General features: G+C 33.5%; 1 protein-coding gene across 3 annotated transcripts in view; it reads left to right on the forward strand.

Moving 5' to 3' along the window:
* The window catches only part of LOC128163379 (plexin domain-containing protein 2-like), a 43,508-nt gene that overhangs the window by 5,334 nt on the left and 17,048 nt on the right, over positions 1-21,126 (forward strand). For all 3 annotated transcript variants that reach the window (XM_052826960.1, XM_052826959.1, XM_052826961.1), the window contains exons 2-8: positions 9,176-9,333; positions 9,795-9,923; positions 11,266-11,335; positions 13,941-14,063; positions 18,568-18,621; positions 19,864-19,928; positions 20,930-21,020. In XM_052826960.1, the coding sequence (XP_052682920.1) occupies positions 9,176-9,333; positions 9,795-9,923; positions 11,266-11,335; positions 13,941-14,063; positions 18,568-18,621; positions 19,864-19,928; positions 20,930-21,020 (690 nt within the window). The remainder of the gene's footprint in view (positions 1-9,175; positions 9,334-9,794; positions 9,924-11,265; positions 11,336-13,940; positions 14,064-18,567; positions 18,622-19,863; positions 19,929-20,929; positions 21,021-21,126) is intronic.

Below are 21,126 nucleotides of genomic sequence, written 5' to 3' on the forward strand. Positions count from 1 at the left end.
ATTTTGTATAGACATGGTTGGGGCATTTATGTTTTATGTATGTGTGCTTCAAAAGTATAATGCATGGTCTGCAGAAAGTAATGGATAGTACGTAGGGCCACATCACTAACTAGGGGGATTAATAATTCATACCTTTTTAAGTTGGCGGTGAACTTAAAATTAGGTCAGGTTTCAAGCTACTTCTGGGAAATACAAAGGCTGTCGCAGACGGATTATTTGCATAATATGCGAATTTTCTTTTTCTTTGTAAATCAGGTGCAATAAATAATAATTATTTTTATTTTAGACCCAACTTAAAAAAATAAAGATAAGATTCCTTCAATTATCAGAGTATATGATTAGAAATTTTGACTTGTTTTTTAATTTCAATATTAATTAGATTAAAAGGCCTAGGACTTAAAGTGCTGAAAAGAGTTTTATGACAAATAAGCTGATCGGCAGTATTTTTCAGTGAAGAAGAATTGAATCTTAAGAAAGTTAAACCTCTCGAGTCTTAAATTAAATTATACAATCGCAGAGATAAAGGTATAGGGAAATCATTACTGGTAGATACATTGTAGATTTGCCTAGACGTGAAATACTGAGAAAATATGTTTACATGTTTCTCTGAAGGAGTTGTCAAATTTTATGTATCAAAACATTAAATCATGCAGTCTACCTAATACCTAAATGATACTTGTTTTCTGCACTATATAGGGGAAATTTTAAGGAAGTTCTATGTCCATATAATAATATTGTTTCTTCCTTACTTAGTACAACAAAGGGTATTAAATCTTCCCATTGGCTATAATGTAATTTAACAACCAATATTTTCTTCTTCAAAAGATACCCCCCCCCAACCACACACAAACACACATAAATCACAGAGTTTACAGTTTATTGTTCATTTCAATGATATATTTGCTTTGTTTATCATTTTGTTTATTTGTCGAGTACCAATACATTGAGATAAGGCAAGCTCCTGTTCTAGTATTAGCTCTTCATTAACTGCTGCATGGCAGTAACCATATAACTTGATAACTGCGACAATTAGCAGTACAGGCAAAGAGAAAAAGCACTGCTAGCATATGAATGAAATGCATCTCAGAAATGCATGGAGCTGCAACATCGCACGCAAGCCCAGCATCTGAATCTTGGCAATCAGATGTATTGTTTTACACACAAATCTGGCCTTCTCGGTGAGGGAGGGCCAGATGGGCTTATTTTCTGGAAACATTGTTGTATTTTGAGAAAATACAATATGCAACGCGAGATCTACCAAGTGTTGCCTGTCAGATGATTCCTGATAGGTTTAACTGTGGAAGACAGATCTTCTTCTTTTGACGAAGCCTATAGGAAGATTGTTAGAGTCTTGAAGACAGGGCTGGCAGGAATTTGTTGTGTTTACAAACAATCAGCAAGCGTTTGTGCGAGTTGTGTCAGAATTGGGGGAGGTTGGGGGATGGGGGGTGTGAGGTTTAGAAAAAAAGTGATTCACATTAAAATAAAAAGGGGTTAACAGGAGAGCAGGCAATGGAAGCAGGGAGGAATGAATTCCTAAACACTCTAGAAGTTGATTAAAGAATGGACTGGCTTTTGTCAAACTTGAGTAGGGTGATATGTCTGTAAACGTTCTTAACAGGCCACACCCTCTCAGCTTCATGATATGTTTATGCTAGATTGGTGAGCTGGTGGTTAGCTTGTTTGGAGTTGAAACAGAGAGCGTTGAAATATTGGGAAAAGTTCTTGAATAAGTAAATAGAGTTCTTAGTAACATTTATTACTTTTTGTTGCATATCTATTATATTTTATTAATCATTTAATTCATTATATAAAATGACTGCCTAATCAGACTTAATACTACCAGTGATCAGTAGTAAATAGTTTGAAATTATTTCTTGGTACCTATAATTAACATGCTAACACAAATATTAGATGCAAAAATTTTGAGCCTGTGAAATGGCAAAAGAGAACTAGTTTATCCATATATTATATCACGAAATCAAATACTAAAGCTGAGTCTGTGAATAAGGGTTGGAGTCTGAAAAAAAAAGATGATCAAAACATGAAAATAAACACTCAAAAAAATATGAAATGCAAAATCTGAACCAATGAGTGGGCTATCTAAATGGAAGGATAACTTATGCATAGACTCGAGAATGAGTTTTCTTTTTTCATATTGGGGCTTGCCCCAGTGGTCACACTGTCAACAAATTATGTAAGGCGATGAGGTACGTGTTCTATATTTTGAACCAATAACTGGTGCGTATGAAAAGTCACCTGATTTTAATCAGAAAACTAAATGTATTTATTATTGGCTAAGCTGTTATAATGTTTTTTACTTTTCATACAACACAAGAATGAAATTTGGCATTTAAAAGCTTGATCTGTTAAGAAATTGAAAGGAAATAAACTTTTAAGAGTTTGACACAGTTTTACAACCTTCGAGCTCGTCTATATTGAACAGGGTGGAAATGATCCCGATGTGACGCATTTAATTTTACGCATGAATGAGTTGTTTTCAAGGGTGGTGACGGTGTTCATTATATTAAACATCACGTTTTCTTTTTTGAATTGACTAAAATACGCTCAAAACAGGTTGTTGCCATAAATTACACTTTTTAAAATAGATTATTACTGGGATATCGTATTACTGTAACGAGAGAACAGAGATGAAACACAATGCTATACATTACTCTGACTGGAAAAACAAAATACATTTATGTAAATGTATTAAGCATCTCAGTTTCTTTATGGAGTTTGTAATTTAATATTCGGTACTCATAAATTAACAGGTTGTAGCAATATACATGTACTGGTAATTAGTTTTTGTGATTAAAAATAGATCATTATTTGGTTAGAATATTGTACTACATCCTGTACATATTGAAACACAATCAATTACAGGACAAAAACGATTGTAATCAATTAATAATCGATTACACAAAACTTATCGTGTCCATGTATGTTTAGTATTGAAGTTGTTGAGGTTTACATGAAGCTGCGACTATGTGAGTGCATAATGTAAGTGCAAATAGTGTCATTTCCAGGAATGTTTGCCTCAATGGCTCTTATGGAAACAACTGTCACCAGCCAAAGCTGACCCTTAAATAAGTTTGGACCTCATTATAAATAGGAGAATGATACTTTGCCTGACTTGCAATATCAATATAAATACCTATACTATTCCTGTGTGTTCTAGCTGCTCGTCTTTTAGCTTGGAGATGACAATGAGTAGTGATTATGAGAGTTAGTGTGTTGTTTGGTCTGTTGCCGTGTCAACATTTCTTTTCTCTTCATCTCCCTCTTTGTCTGTAACTTTTCATTTTTAAGTCTTTTAGGTTTACTTACATTGACTTCATAAGGTAAAGTGAAAGATTATTTAGGTTCAGATTTCAATGCCAGGGTCAAGATTATTGTTCAAGATTTCTTTTCACTGATACACATGTTGTTACTTTGTTAATACTTACTACATTCTTGTAATTCTTCTCATTTTATATCTACGGCACATGCATAAATCATCCCAATTGGTTATTTTTTAGACCTATATGAAGAGTTGTTCATTTCCAATTTCGTCTGTGCATAGTTATTTTATGAACAATCAAAAGATTTTGAATTGTACACGTCTCCCCTCCCCCCCCCCCCCCCCCCCCCAAAAAAAAAAGAAATAAAAAATTATATCTTTGAGCTTACATTTCTAACTTTTCAACTAGCGCTCCCTATATATTAAGCTACTTTATAGTTTGGAGAACTTGCTCCTTGATCGATTGTTACAGCAAAGCAATATGATTGGTTCTGTACTAAAAGCACACAAGAAATCTGCACAGAACTGTGCATTTTAAAAGTTTGATAAATCATTTCAGTTTTTGATTTTCAAATTCACGTATCATTTGATTCATTTCTAAATTATGTCTCTATGTTAATATCAAATTCAAATTGGAATGCGTAATTTAAAACAGGCTACTACAGTTCTTTCACAAAAAGAAGAGACAATATTTTAATTTTTGGTACAGATTTAATTTATTTTACAGGCAATATATATGTAAATGAGTGATAGAGTAAACCAAGGAGCATTACTGTTGCCCTTACTTTTAACACATACCAGCTAGTACATACTCTCCATACACAAGTGACTCATTGTGATAATTAATTTAGTACACTGTCAGCCTGTTTATTGCTCCAACATCTAGAACACACTGCCAGCTGTCTAAGATGTCTGGCCGGCTTAATGATTTGAGTCGCACAATTAGACAGTTAGTGGGTTGTTTTTTTTTCTTAAAAGATTTAATCAGGGCAAAACGTTCTGAAGAAAGATATTTAATATATGATTATATATACATGTATAAATCTACAGAGATTTTAGGATGCTTTTAATTTTGAAGGTTGATTTGTGAAGAAGATTTTTTTTACCAAGAAGAAAAATCTGAGTTTCAAAATTAAGATGTAATTACATGTCATAATGAAAAATAAACCTATTCCATAAGTCATATGAGAGAGAGAGAGAGAGAGAGAGAGAGAGAGAGAGAGAATGATATTTCTGCATGTACCATACATGTGTAAGGAATGTTCAGATAATGTACATGTATAACAAATATCTGTGTTAAGTCCAAGGGACACATGCTTTATCATTTTACATGGTCGCTGTCTGTAAAAAATGTCCATAGGTGCCTATTTGTTGTCCATTGGAGCAAGTGGAAAAAATGAGGGTCACTTAGGATTCTAACGTTATAGGCATTTTCTCTGTCATCTTAACATGACACCCTTTCTCTTACAAGATTCAGGGTGGGATGAATTTTCCTCATTATAAAACCTTTAACCGCTTACTGAGTATTCTAAACTGCATGTTTTTTTTATGACTGAATGAATTGATGCAATTTATGATCTCTTGTAAGTATTTATTCTAAGTTGTCCATTTTTTTTTTGTATATAGTCTTACAATGATGTATATATAAAGCTGATAATGGTAGCATTAAGCAAGGTTATATAGATGAAAAATCAAGATTTTAGGCCTGTGAAAGTTGGTATGGGACATCTGTCAAATTAATGTGGATTAAAATACCAGTACCTTATGATTAAAATTCTTTTATCGGTTTAGAATTTACAAATTTTACAATATTTATCCAAAAATTAGCTTTGAAAAGTATTTGGAAAGTTAAAAATTGTAAAAACCCCCAGCGGGATTTGCACTCATGACTTACAGATTTGTAGTTACGCTGTTAGGTACGTGACAATAAGAAAAGAACGATAAGAAACTACTTATATAATCACACTTGGTTTTGTTGTTTATTTCTATGAACAATACGTCACAACATGGAAGTGTCCCATACCACCTTAAAATTAGCGAAGACCAGTTGTAAAGTTCATTTCATTCTATGATTGCATTATGACCCTGAGGATATTTGACCTTTAACGTTCGACCGTTAAGCCCAAATAGAGGATAGTTACAGGGTCTTCCTAATGTATTGTAATGTGTTAATTCAGGTTAACAATTATGAGATGTTACAAATGTCTTAAGGTAATGGCAAACAAAGTGAAATGGGACAGTTTGGCCCAGTGTCCTTTACATTTAGATTTATTGGGCCAACTAGCAGGAGTCTAAAATATCTGAGTAGTCTAAATAGGTCTAAGATCTCTAAGAAGTTGAGCTTTGAACGATTGATTTCTTATTAGGACAAGGTGCGAAATCAATAGCAAGGTTTTCTTTTTATAAAGTGAGAGATAAGTAAATTTAATCCATATTCAAAGCCAAGCGTGTTTTTATTTGTGTGTGTTCCAGATTTTATCAGAAATTGTGTTCATAATTGTGTACATTTTTATGCTTTGTATAATGTCAGATAAATGTTGCAGTAGTTATTAGTGTCTTTTGATTTGAAGTTTATATATAAAACATTCCTTGTTTTAAAAATATAGCTATTCTGTGAACCAGCTTTTATTATAAAAAAAACATTAACTGGAAAAAAATAAAAAAGAGGTTAGCTATAGGTTTTATAGTTTATATACAGTCTGCTGTTGTTTGATGAGACACCAATAAGACAAAATACATCTCGTAGATCTGAAGTATATAGTGGTAACAATTACTGCGGTACCGTAGGGAATTCTTCACTGTCAGATGCTACAGTCTGGCTGATTGGCCGAATCTGATCTTTATGCTTTGTTAAAAGGAACTTATAAATATATATAGAGTCAGAGAGAGAGAGAGAGGAAAAAAAGGCTACGAGTCATTAAAGTTGTAGAGACTTGGATTATATTTATAACTGGAGTGGAATTTGAGGAGACGATCGGCTATAAATGGAAAGGTGTTTGTGGTTTGTGCGGTTGAGGTCACTGGCAGATTAATGTACTTACCTAAATAATTATATATGTGTCTCACTAAACGGCCCCCAACGCCAGAACCTCTTACTACATGTGTAGCATTCTAAATGGATAGATATAAAATGGAGATCATGTGGTATTATCTCTGATATTCTAATATCTTTACAAGAATTTTAGTTGCTATAAGTTAAATGTAGCTTATATAAATTAACTTCACAACTCCAAACCCCCCCCCCCCCCCCCCCTTTTCAAGAAGAAATTTGTATGGAGAGTTAAGGAGAGATCCGAAAATACAGTGTAAATCAGTAAGCATAGCGTTGTAATTCTTTCATCTTTGCCGTTGCAGTTCAGATATATACCATATATCACTGAAGAAGTTTATTTTTTACGATATAACATGCGTAATTTACCATATCTTGAAAGTCCAGACGGCATGTGTATACATAGCAGAAGTACGAGCATTGCAGTCATGCAGAATTGCAGATATGAAATCATTGTGTATTGCAGGGTAAAGCATGGCATGACCTTTACTAAGGGCCAGAAATCAGGTTTTTCCAAATGATCTGTTGGAACCTACATAAATTTTTTTCCATTGCACTGCTCTGACAGAAACTGTCTAATCTGTGTTCTGCCAATGCATAACAATCACACTTTAAAATATATTCTTACACTGCTAATACAGTGAAGTTATAATATGTCTCCCATGTATAGATTTGCAGGGGTGGTGGTTGGGGTTGGGCTGGAGGGTCTCCTCCCTAAATAGGAAAAACAAGGACAAATTTTGTAAGTGAGTTATTTACTCAAGTTATATACCCTAGTGTAAGGTATTTATAATTCAGAAGGAAAGGATTCCTTTTCCATCATCTCCACTTTCACACCCACTCCTCTTGACCTCAACCACACCTCAATAAGGGTGGGGTGGGGTGGGGTGGGGGGGGGGGGTTGCAGCTACCATACTGTAAGTTAGTATGCAAATATATTGGGTATATAGAAGGTTCAGTGAAAATGTTCTCTCTACCACCCCAATCCATAACACCAAACACCAAATGAGGAGGAAACATTCAGATTCTTTTTGGAAGTTAATTAATGAGCAAATCAATGGAGGTATTATACAATTTAGAATGCTTACCTGACCTCTCCCCCCCCCCCCCCCCCCCCCCAAAAAAAAAAATGAGATTAATGTTCCTTTTTTGGGTGTTAAGTACAAATGAATGTATTTTCTCCTGCAAATTGTAGATCGGAGTTGGCGTGAAAGTGCTGGTAACAATAAAAGAAAAGTTTTCATGAATTAGTTTAGAACAAGTGTTTCTAAAAATTGAGAGGAAAATTTCTTAACTCATTAGAAAAAACAAAAACTGCACTAAGTTGAAATAATTTAATATGCATTAGTGTTCCAAGCTCACCAGGCAGTGTAGACTTCATAGAATAGATTCTGCCTCAGGTGCTTCTTGGTGCAAAATTGGATAAAATGCTAAAAGTTAAATGTATGTAAATTAAGGAAATCTCTGTATCATACTTCTGAATGAATAAATTTGAGAGTAGGAGAGAGAGAGAGAGAGAGAGAGAGAGAGAGAGAGAGAGAGGGGGTGGAAGGAGAGAGAGAGAGAGAGAGAGAGGGGAAGGAGAGAGAGAAGAAGGAGAGAGATAAGAGAAAAAGAGCATATGTATACACACAATAATTGCTTTTGTATACTGCCAGCAATATTATATAGTAGTACACAAAGACAATCTTAAACTTAAAAATATCATGGCTCTGATTTTTGAGCCTTTTGAATGCCAATACTGTGGTCTTTTTTTTGTTTTTTGAAATACAGTTAAATAGACTTTGTAAATATGAATACTTTACCACCAAAGCTTGAAACCAGGAAGTGGTTTCAAAATGATAAAAGAGGAAAAACCTCGAGACAGATTATGTAATTCTTATCTAAGAAATATGAGCTCTCTTTTCTTTATTGGGAAGGTTTTATGTTTTTGGAAAAGCTTTTTTTTGTAAATAAATTTCATCAATTTCCATTTGTAGACTCCAATTTGATTGAAAATGATCTCTGTCTGTCTGACATATTGCAGTGTTTGTTTTGCACTGATATGACAAAGGCACAAATTCTTTGGGGCCAAATTTAATACCTCTATAACATGTTTGTTTTCCATTTTATACATGTATGTTTGAATGTTATATACATGAACGAGCTGTTACCCAATCCTAATAAGGAAGTGAAACTTGTTGTTAAAATAGTCTGGTGAAAAGATTGACATGTTTCCGAGTCTAATTTTGCTTGAGATCTGTTACAGGAAATCACACACTGTGTGGTTAGATTTTATTGTGAAAATGGTTTGTAAAAAAAAAAAAGAAGATAAGTTTTGGTTTTCCTTAATACGGTAATTTAAGATTTTTTCAGATGCTTCTAATCCTTCCCAATTTGAAAAAAAATATTTGATATGTAGAAAAAAAAATAACAACAAACCACTATTTTAAAATTGCTTGTTTGCCCTCTCTGGCTCTGTGGTTAATACATGGGTGAGTTAGTATAAGATAGCAAAATTCAAGAAGTTGAAAGAAACTTGAATATATAGAAAACAGGTCTTCAGACAACTGGAATTCAAAAATTAATCATTCTCAGAATGTAAATAAAAATACATGTATCTTGAGTGGATGCACAAACAGATTACATATCGTGTATGTGCAGATTATGATATTGTATGACAGTGCTATATCTAGAATTTGAAAAGGGCACATAAACATGATAAATGATGTGTTGAAAGGGCACTTTTGTTTACTAAAAATACCTTGAGGATAATTGCATTACATCCAGGCTTGACCTGTTAAATCATAACACTCAATTGTGATTCAGTGATTTTGTCTTATTGCTGAGTTATGTATTTGTAGATGTGGCTTACAGCCTGTTTGAGGGGGATGCCCACTTAGACTCTGTGATATCATTCAACAGCCACCACACGTTACACAGGCGGCAGAGTGGTAATGATAACACCACCAGTAGTCCCACGCCGACTGGCGGTACCACTCCAGAATTTACTGAACAGGAGGTGGGTAAAAACCACTAAGTGGTAACTACCACTTTGGGTGGTAGATAGTTCAAAATTTGGTGTTAAAGTAGACAATGATATAATTAGAAGTGTGTACATAATTTTAAGTGCCACTTGCAGTGGTAGATTGCTACTGAACAACCAGTGAATAGACACCACTGAGTGGTAGCTACCACTTTGAGTGGTAGATAGTTCAACATTTGGTGTTATAGATACTTTATACCTAGAGGTATGTTATTTATGCCCAAAAATAAAATGTGAATGGATACCTACAGAACAAGAGGTTGTTAGAAACCATAGAGGGATAGCTGCCAATATTCTTTTAAAATGTTAAGATATCAGTAAATAGGACCAAAAAAGAGTCACTTAAAGTTCTAACTTGTTCTAACTTACTTTTATTGCTCCAATATGTTTTATTATTACAATGATTTTCTAAATAATGTTTGTGTTCATCATTGTAGGTCAGCCAAAATCATAAATACTACACCTCCACAGTGTTACGAGGGGCTGCCGATTTCAACTCATACTGGGACGAGTTGTACGATGTGAAGCACAGCGAGCCTTTATCAGGGAGTCACAGGGTCGCTGTGGTACGTAGCCATTCTTTTGAAAAAAATATCTCTGGCCCCAGGACCATGCAACTTAGATGAGCTCACTTTTGATCTCAGTCTCTCTTTTACAAAGGGAATATATAGTGGAAAATCGAGACTGAGATCAAAATAGAGCTCGTCTAAGTTTTATGGCCCTGGGGCCTGAAGCTATGATGCTGACTTCCATAAGTTTTTACTGAGTAAAGTGTAAAGTCGGGCTTTGTAAAGTATTCAGTATGACTTGAACAAATGTTGTGAGGGTTGAGCCAGACTTAAAGGGGAAGGAAGCTAAAAATATGTTATGCAATAAATCAATTAATGATCATCTACTAAAATTACGAGTCATTTATTTCATTGAAAATCCCGAAAGAATGAATAAATCAAGAAAATCGATTGCCTAATTTATATTTCCCGCCGCTATGGGAGCGCTCACACCACTTATTCCTGTATGTTTTATCAACGTAGCATCAGTATCAAATCATGATATTTGCTCTAAATGACAAGTTATAAAAATTTTAAAACAACAGCGACTTGAGACAGTTCTTTCACCTTTGACTTTTCTCTAATTGAAACCATCGTCAAACGGAGCATGCTCGTTGAAATCTCAAAGTGGAGAATAGTACCGGTCTGTCTGAGAAATCTCAGGGTAGTTGGCCCCAGGACATAAAACTCAGATGAGCCCACTTTTGATTTCACTTAAAATTTTCCACTATATATTCCCTTTGTAAAAGTGAGACTGAGATCAAAAGCGAGTTTGTCTAAGTTTTATTGCCCTGGGTCCTGAAGCTTTACTCAAAATTCTGAGTTTCTGTATTCAGTGTTATTTTACTTTTTGTGGGTTTTTTTCTGCTTAAGGTAAAAGGCTGTACAAGATTTTGCTCCTTTTAATTTCACTTTAACACAGTTGCAACAAAACTTGCAGATTTTTATAATTTTTAAGACTTTTTTTGAATTTACCCCTTGTCAGTGGGGATGACAAGTGATATTGAATTCGGGTGAAAATTTCTATGTAATATGTACAGTATTAAAACTAATGGAATAATTTCAAAAATTTGATGAAAGTTTTGTTATGTGTTTGTATGCATGTATTAAAAGAAAACAACGAGGTAACATTAAAATCCATGGCCTATGTAAATTGCAAACTTAACATTGTGAAGTTTGCTATGGTCCAAGGCTATTTAACACACTTGACTGCAGTGCTAGATTTCTTTGACTGCTTGTATTTTAAAAATGCAAAGTTAGAAAAAGGTTGCAAAGAAACCTAATTATTTATGTTGAACATCATCTGTCATGTAAGTTTTTTTATTTTGATTTTTGAAGAATTTGGGTTTTTTCCTTTCAGAGCGTACCTATCAATTTCAACTTTAGATTTTATGGTCATGATGTCTCCAAAATTACCATAGCAACAGGAGGTAAAGTAGTGATTAAATGGAGATAAGAGGATGTTCTTTTTCATCATTTAAGCAACTGTTAAGCAGACTTATACTGGCTAATATCTATATGTTCAAACGCATTGAAATGCATTTATTTATTTATCATTTCAAGGTTAAAGCTGATATGCATACACAAAAGAATGATGAATCTATGCATGCTAATTTGATACATGCATCATGATCAATATTAATGTTTATTATGCAACAAACAATCGAGTTCAACTCCATTGATGAATATGAAGTGGTGATGTACATGTACTTTTAGGAATTGGAAAAATCACAAATTTAAATTTATTGAAGTTTTTCTATTGAACTCCTGTAATCATTCATTTGAAATTTAAGATTTTCCTTATAATAAAAACGGGGAATTTTCTTTCGTACTTTCCAGTGTTACATATGATTGAAATCTTGTGATGGATGTTAATCTTCTAATTTTAAAAGAATCCTTTTTACGTAAACCATGAAGAATTAAAACTTCCTGGAAGAAACAGAATCCAAATTTCTGCATCATCCATGTAGATTCAAATGTTTTTTAAGAGACACAAAATCAATTTTCTGCAGCACATTAGGTCATAGAACCTTCATGGACACATCAAATGCAATAAGTTGGCAACCATAAGTAGGAAATAATCATCACTTTAAGATGGCTGGATGGTGATGATCATTCATAGACTATATTGATCTCTTGCAGACGAAGAGCTCTGTATGTCCATATCTATAGAGATATAAGAAAATATTCAAATTTTAAAGTTAAAATATTCACCCTTTTTTTTTTTAATGAACTAAACAATACTTTATGGGCAAAAAATTATCACAAAATGTTAGTTATTTTGTTAACAATCAAGATTCCTTAAATTCTTTTAATAAATAACAGAATTGGCTGCAATTTGTTAATTTGAAAGATTCAGTCTAATTAACAGATTAATTGTCACAATAAAACGACTTGATACAAATACCCGCATTGTTATTTAGCTATTGATGGAACTATAGTGGTGTAGCATACCTCTTGTATTGGTGAATTTAAGGCCCAGAAGAGAAAGGTATAACAAAAAGACACTCGGGATGTAATGGATAGACAAAGAGAGAATTATCACCATTATATATAATGGCAGTCATGGAACTCTGATGATTTCTCTATATAAAGTGCCATGGTGCTGCTTTGTGCTTTCTAGATGCTTCTGGATGCACAAAATGTACACAAGAACTTTAACAAACCAATAGGTAAAATTTTAAAACAAAACCACATAAATTAAAAATTGGATTTTTATTGCAAAGTTTATCAAAACTGGAATTAAATACATTCAACAGAAAGAGCCCTTCCTTCCTCCTCCCCCCCTTTAAACCAAAGTTTTTTGACCTTTGAATTAAAATATGATTTCAAGGTCATTTAAGACTTTTGCAAATAAGTTGGGTAGCAAGGGGAAACACTTACTCGAAGCAACACACTAGTATTCCATAATCTGTAGTTAAAAATGCTATCCTGGTTCAGCAATTATGGTAAGTTGATATTGGGGTTTTTTTTTGTGACACTGTTTCAAAAAAAAAAAATTCTGAAAGCAATTGTGTGTTTGCAAAACCCAAGACACGAGAAAATCAATATGGTCTTACCAAAAACATAAGTGCCAAGGGTTGTAACAGTATTCTATTTGGTGTTGTAATAACATACAGAATTATCTCAGTAGTTAAACCCAAACCTAGATGGACTTGATGAAAACGATATCACATCCTCTTTAGGACAACAACCATATGATACTTCAGTGGGTTCCAGTTTATGCTGGGGGTTGGGTTAGTTAACCTGCGATGAACTGGTGTCCCATCCCGGGGGAGTCAAATACTCTCATCAGCTACACACAACAGAAATAATTATTGGGCTTTTGAGCCTTAAAGCTCTCGGAGAAGGATTTAACTTTTGGTTGAAATTTTTGTTGAAATTTTTTATCCTCCTTTTGTCCTTCTTATGAGTTTTGAATCTTTAGGTGACATGAAACATTAAGTTTATTCCAAACGTTCTTCTTTGCTAAAAAGTTTAATCTCATGGTATCATATTATTAAGAATGGAGGTTTGTTAATGATTTTCTACCATGTAATTACGGACTCATGTTCATCAATGTGATCACAGATTTCCGCATTTGTGTAATCATGCTTTGAGGAGTGCCTTTGATATACACGCGTATTTCTATTTGGTTTGTAATGATCCTGATTATCTATCAAATGATGCAGTACCCCATTCAAAAAGAGGTGAAAATAACGGCCATGATTATGGCCGAATTAGCTGACAATTTAAACCCACAAACTTGTGAGAACCCATGGGAATGAAAATAATGCGTATTAAGTCTTGTTACTTTGAATCATGTTAAGAAAAATTAGAAAACTGCTGGCCTACTGTAAAAACCTGTCTAAACCGACATGCGATAATTGGTATAGACAGGAAATATAATGTGAAATTTTTTAAATCAATAATTTTGACATTCAAATTGCAACTGAAATGAATTTTGTTGTTTGTAAAGTACTGTATAGATGTAGAAAAGTTTCCTCAAGGTAATACATTGTTTTAATTTGTTTTTTTTTTTTTTTAATTTTTCAGGTTTTCTGTACATGAGCCCTTTCCTGCACCAGTGGCTGACTGCTACCCAGTACATCGCACCTTTGATGGCCAACTTTGATACCACACTTGGAAATGAATCCCAAGTTCTTTACAAAGATTTTGGTATGTCTGGCCCGATGGAGTCTTGAATTAATATTTGTACAGAGATATAAAATTATATGCTCAAAAAAGACATGAAAACCCACAAAATCATGTAAAACTGATCATACGTCTTAGCAAAGCCCTAGATGAAAATCCAATTATATCAGTAAACCTTACAAATGATATAATGGTAAGATCCCATATATGGTATTGAATTGAAGTTAGAATGGGACATTTGTCAATATTAATGTGGATTAAAGTACATTTTAATTGAAATACATTCACCGGTTTAGAATTTTTAAATTTCACAATATTTAACCAAAAAAAGCATTTTAAAATTTTTTAGAAAGGTAAAAATTTTAGATACCCAGCGGGATTTGAACTCATGCTATACAGATTCGTAGAGAAACGTCTTACACACGTACGTACTGTCCAACGCTGTTAGATGAAAATTTTGGGAAAGAAACTATTTATAAAATTACACTTAATTTTATTGTTTATTTCGATAGACAGTATGTCACAACATGGAGGTGTCCCATACCACCTTAAAACAGTCAATTATTTGATAATTTGAATGAAGATTGACTTACTGTTTAGTACCCCATCCCACGCAGTCTTCTTAATATTCAATATTGTCAATTAATGAATTAAATATTATCTTGATAAATATTGCTTAACCAATTTTGGTGTACTTGGCATAAAGGGGCTGCATAATTCAAATACAGCACACAAACCCAAGAAAAGTCTGCGATATCTAGCTTACAGAGAATGGTTATTACATGAGAGACAAGAGCTTGTCAGTTTATCAAAGTTACGCACATATAAGTGATCAAATTTCGCCAAGGACTGTTTCCTTCTGTATGGGAACAAATCGCAGAAAAGATGGAAGATATCCTAAAATGTCTGTAATCACTGATCGAATTGAACAGGGCTTAGAACTACAATTCCAATAATTTCTTGGAGGAAAAATGAAAACAATAAGGTTTTTAGGCAGCTAGTCATTTGGAATTGTCATTTTGGTTAATGATCTTGTGGAGATGATGCTGATTGCTTGTCTGAGAGTCTCCCATGAGCAAGACTCTTTGAATGTACCTCCGTATTAGATGGTAATATTGCAAAGTCTTTTGAGGATTTCTTTTTTTTTCTCTGTGTAATAATGAATATTGCTTTCATATTCTTTATAGGGAAAAAGCAATAATGAGAATTTGATGCTTGTAACATTATCTTGTAAAAAAAAATTGATACATGTATTGCAAAAACGAGTTTTTAACACAAAAAAATTTAAAATAGACCCGGGCTGCATTTTAATTATAAAAGAACTTAAGACAAAGTCATAAATATTTACAGCCTTGTAAAATGATCCATAAAGAACAAAATTGACATAAAACTATTGTTTACAAATATTTCAATTCCAAAAATTATAATTTCCAGCCATAAGAAAAAAAAATTGATTAGTAGATGATTAATAAGCGTTCATAAATTTGGTCGTAAGTCGTTAGTTCTTTCGTAAAACGCAGCCCTGAATACTACATTTGTTGTATATTGGTTGGTGGAAAAATGGACCAAGGAAACTTATCTGACATACCAATTGGATAAGGCTAAGAGATTCTTGTAAATACATTCTACTATTTTTATACTCATAGGATTAACACAAGCAGTAGCAAGGCACTTTCATTGAAGAGCTTTAATAGATTCTTAACTTGTTGAGTATCATTCACAATCGGTGATAAAACAGTGCAAGCTGGCAGATTTATGGCAACACTCAAAATACACTCTTGAATATGGGTCCATCAATATGCTAGCTGAAATATCATGGCTAATGGTGTCTACATAATTGAAATATTGGCTCAATGCTCAGGATCTATCAAATGACAAAGTCATGCAACTGGAAAGGCGCGTGAACCAATGGAAGAGGTTGCAGGCCTCTCAATGCTCATTATTGTCGGCATGGTCGCTAATGTACTAACACGGTGGTAAAACGATATGCAATAATCACTGAAAATCACCCTCGCTGATTTTTTCGAATCGATCTGATTCAGAATTTGTTGTTCCGTTGAACTTGGAAGGAAAGAAAATCATTTGGGTTTTATAAAAACACATGTCAAACTGAGAGGACTTAATCTTAATGTATCACTGATACTGAGCTTAATTTTGCTAAAATTAGGGGTGACAGATTAGTCTTTACTTTAAGGTTGGGATTCAGATTGATGGCAATCGAATCATTGACTTGAGAAACTATGAATGCTATCAGGCAGAGAATTTTGACTTGTCACAGACACTGGCAAGATAAAATCATTTATTTAGCACAACTGCATTGTATATGGCTCTTTTGACAGTTGAAATTAAAGTATGATAAACTATTTTCAAGGGTATGAGGCTTTAAAATTAAAAGATGACACAAGTTTACAAGAGATGACACAAGACAAGTGGCTTTTATTAGGGAGGGAGAATGGTGCTAGCTATGACTTTATTACACTTGGACTAAATATAAGAAAAAAAATTCTTTGCTTCTTTTATAATGTTGTATAAGTTAGAGGGAAAGGAGATAGATTATCTTTGCAAGATTTTGGGAGATCTGAATAATAGCCAATACCAGTGACTTCGAGATGCCAAAATGTTCAAGATGTAGATGTTAAATTACATAACATCAAAAACAGTGGTATTGACCTCCAATCTCACTTTGACATTTCTGTGTTATGCAATATACTAGTTTATTTAGAAGATATCGGAAGAAATTTCAATTCTAGAAAAAAACCTGTTTATTTCCTCAGTTAGAATTTGAACAGAGTTTTCGGAAAATGCTTATGGAGTATTTAAGAGTGCTCGATGGTCGTAGCCATTTTTATGCTATTTTAATCTCCTTAAGAAAAACTCTGTGTAAGGATAGAGAAAAATTATCAAAGTTTGTAAGCTAAAACATTTTTGAATTTTTCTTTACCAAGTGTTTTTTGTAGAAAAGATGTTCTGGAGGCATCAAAAGATTTACATGAATAAGGTAGAGAGACAAATAAGGTTGGATGAAAAACAAAAGCCTAATAGCAACACGTCATGCAAAGAGAGTTGCAAAAAAACCCAAAAATGAAGTCTTTCTAACAAGGAAATATTACATCAGAGACTTTTAAGGAGGTTCTTGATTAGAACTTTAGATTTCGGTATTGATTTTGCAATTTGGTCCAATCTTGAGGACAATTATCGTTGTGATACGAGAGAAAAAATAGGGCACGCTGGGGGGGAAATCGGAGAGAAAAACGTGACCCAGGAGAACGGTAAGTCGGGAAATTGAATTGGCAATGCAATCTTACCGTCTACCTACAAGAACAAAGGAAGCAACAGCCTACAGACCAAAGTTCGTGAAAAAGAAAAAAAATCTAGAATCAAAATTAAAGCTTAGGGAAATAAATTGGAAACTTGACCAGGTTTTATTATCATGAATTTCATTAAAAAAAACCTTGTTTAGCATTATGAACAGTCAATTAGGATCAATATTACTTGGAACATATAATGGGTAGAGTATTGGTTTTCCAATTTCATATTTGCCAAAAAAAAAGTGTTATGCTTGCTTCTGCAACAATATTGATTTTATGAGAGAAGACATATGAAATTTCAACTTGTCTAGTAAGAGATTTTTTTTTCATTTCCTTTTAAATTGGAGTACAGTTGTGTGTTAAAAGTTGCCCGTTGTTCTTAGTTGTTTTTACCAGTTTATATAACTGTCAAACAGATTGTTCATCTCTATGAACCAAACATCACCATTTGTTGATTTTGTACAGAATGTAGCCCACAGTTACTTCCCATTCTGAATAAAATCAACCTTTATTTTGTTCAAAATAAAGGAGCTAGTGGAAGGTTTGATTTTATAATCAGACTGAGCTACTTCCCTCAGAGACAGAATCTCTTTGACCGTCCCCAAACATTGGCTTTCACTAATTTGGTGATTTGACAATGATCAGCATTACTAGTACTCAGTTTTATATTTGACAATAAGGAGGCGGAGTAGTCAGCAAGTTAACCATCAGATCTACCTTAAACTTTTAAATATGATATTCAAGGTCATAAACTATTACTGTTAATTCCTGATTACCGGTAAAAAGCAAGGAATAAATATCCACACAAAGATTTTATATTCCTGCAATTTCATATTCTTGCGATTTGAAAACGGTGGGATCGCAGAATTTAGTTCTCGCGTAGTATTAGGAATTTACAGTATTTATTAAAGAAAAAAAACAAATATTGTAATTTTAAAATGGAACATTTGGATATATCTTAATTCACAGCTAAAAATGACCATGGCCACGACCATCTGACCCTCTTAGGTGTTACTGATGATGCTTGGTCCTTTTGAAAAAGAAATAAAATGGTTAAGATTGAAACATTACATGCACAACCTATATTGTCATTTTGAGTATAACTGTCAGCTAAAATGACATACATATTCAGAAAATTAAGATTCTGAACCATCCTTTCTATTGATTTGATAAATCATAAGTATGATTTTTATTTATATAGTATATATTTTTATTTTCAGGCCATAAATTTGTCGTGGAATGGCGAGATATTTTCCTTCAAGATCAGAACCATAGTAAGTAATAATTATCATGAGATGACACGTTAAATGAGAAAGGAGAAGATAGAATATAGTAATTAGTCTATCCATATGTCTTTTGGATATCACTTGTACAGAGCATTACGATCTTGCCTTCTGTCTGTTCGTCAGAGATCGCATGTACAGAACATATCTTCTCTCCCCTTGGCCAAATCTGGCTCAAACATCACCCACAGAGTGTCTTTGGGTAAAGGATTTGCAATGACCTTGAACCATGGATCTAGGTCTAAGGTTAAGCTCATAGCAGAATTATATTTAAAATTCTTGTCCAAGGCATATCTTCTCTCCCCTTGGTCCAATCTAGCTCATACACTCACAGTGTCTATGATGATCAAAGGATGTGCAGTGACCTTGAATGAAGTTTGAAGGTTAAGGTCATATCGGACCAAGCAAAAATCCTTTTTCGGAGCATTTTTATAATTTTCAATTGTCAATATTTTGAAACAATTTTCAAGGTTAAATGTGAAGGTTATAGCAGCATATTTTGAAAATCCTTGTTTTGAGCATATCCTCTCCCTTTTTCCAATCTGACTCATACTTCACTCATGTGGTGCCTTTGCTCAAGGGGTATGCAGTGACAATCTTAAATTATGTTTGTAGGTCAGATGTCAAGGTCATATCAGATCACCCAAAAATTCATTTTTAAGAGCATGTATATATCTCCACTTAGTCCTATTTGGCTAATGCTTTACTTAAACAGATCTTTTTGGTTAATGGCGTGCAGTGACTTTGAACCAAGTCAATGTGAAGGTCATAGCGGATCTCTTTATAATCAGTTTTAGACCATATACTATTTTCCATTTGCTTATAATCTTGCTCAGATTGAACAAAAATGTCTGTATTTAAGAGGTAATCAGATTGAATTAGAAGTTCCATTCCAGCTGAAAAATTTCTAAGTTATAGGTCAAGGTCTTAGCAAAATTCTCTGAAATTCTTTTTCATCCTATTGTCCATTATTGAAGCGGGGCCCTTTGAGATGGTTACCATCTCAATGTTGTCTAGTTTTTGTGATTTAATTGACTGATTTCTCTGCAAAAAGATACTTTTCATTATACTTTATTTTGGTGCCTTACTACCCTACAATATGAAAATAGAAACTGTGGGAGAACAGCTGTTGAAGAATAAATTTTTACAGTTCTACTATTGAAAAAACTTGATTTGCACGTACAGTTCATGATATTACACATTGATCTAACACAAACTTCCAATCTTTTACAGCTGAGCCTTTCTCATTCCAAACAACGCTCCATTCCAATGGAACCATCTATTTTGCATATAAACAGGTAATATTTGTCTCCATCATCTTTCAGTACTTTGATCTTTAGAATACATTTCATGTTGTTATACTTTCATGTTAAATACTGAAATCTGATTGGTTAAGACGCAGTTAATAATATTTACTATTACCCTCAGCATTAGCAACGCACTTGGCAGCGGGTAACATTAAAAAATGTTACATGCGCGAAAATTATGCGCGTACGGTTCGCTGTAGAATTCACGTTATTCCTATATAAAAGCAGTAAAATTTTCTTAAAAATTTTAAAAAAGACATTCAGTATAACAAAATAAATAGTGCCTGTTTGGGAGGATAACAGTTGAAATTGACACCCCTCGAAAACCATTGTCAACCTCCGCTTCGCGTCGGTTGACAATGGTTTTCTCGGGGTGTCAATTTCAACTGTTACCCTCCCAAAGAGGCACTATTTATATAATGTTACAGTGTTAGTTGATTTTAATTTTTTTTTTAATTTGTAAAGTGTATATTTACATGCAAAAGAAACTTAATGACTTTGTCAAAGAATTTCTTCTGACTATAATATCTGTTGATATTGCTAATTATCATTCTTCATCGTGATGCGGAGAGACCAAAACATGCCATGGCTTTTTCATGAAGGTTATAAGTACTGTTTTGCGTTTGAGTTTCTTTTTAACATTTCGTCTGTAATGTTCTTTTAAATGGAAAGAGAAGTGAGTTATTGCCTTAGCTACCTAGGTTATATCCTCCATATTTTAGATATGTGTTTGTAATCAATATTATATTTACCTATAGCTGAAAAGATATCTGGTTAGTTTATGCTACGGCCAACAATTGGTTAAAAAAATTCTTTTGACATGTTCATGTGAGAAATTGATCAAAATTCTGCTTTTTTGAATAACTCTTTCAAAAATGTCTGAACGTATATTATGAAAATGACTGAAACTTGAGCATGTACTTTAGAATATAGCAGCAGATTGGCTGCGATGTTTTGGTTGTCTTCAATGTTCAAGTCAATCTACACTGTAGATCCCAGTGGAAATACAGAGCATAGAGAAAAAAAACCATCCTGTGAAAGTGGGCGTGTCAGATGCTTTCTACATTGATACCATATATGCAGGTAATAGCATGATCATTCTTTAAATGACTTCATCTTCCAAATTCTTTCTTTTCTTTCCATTTGTTGAATATATCAAGATATTTGTTCATATTATCATTTCTATTGA

This window comes from Crassostrea angulata, chromosome 9 (assembly GCF_025612915.1).
Source record: "Crassostrea angulata isolate pt1a10 chromosome 9, ASM2561291v2, whole genome shotgun sequence".
NCBI lineage: Eukaryota > Metazoa > Mollusca > Bivalvia > Ostreida > Ostreidae > Magallana > Magallana angulata.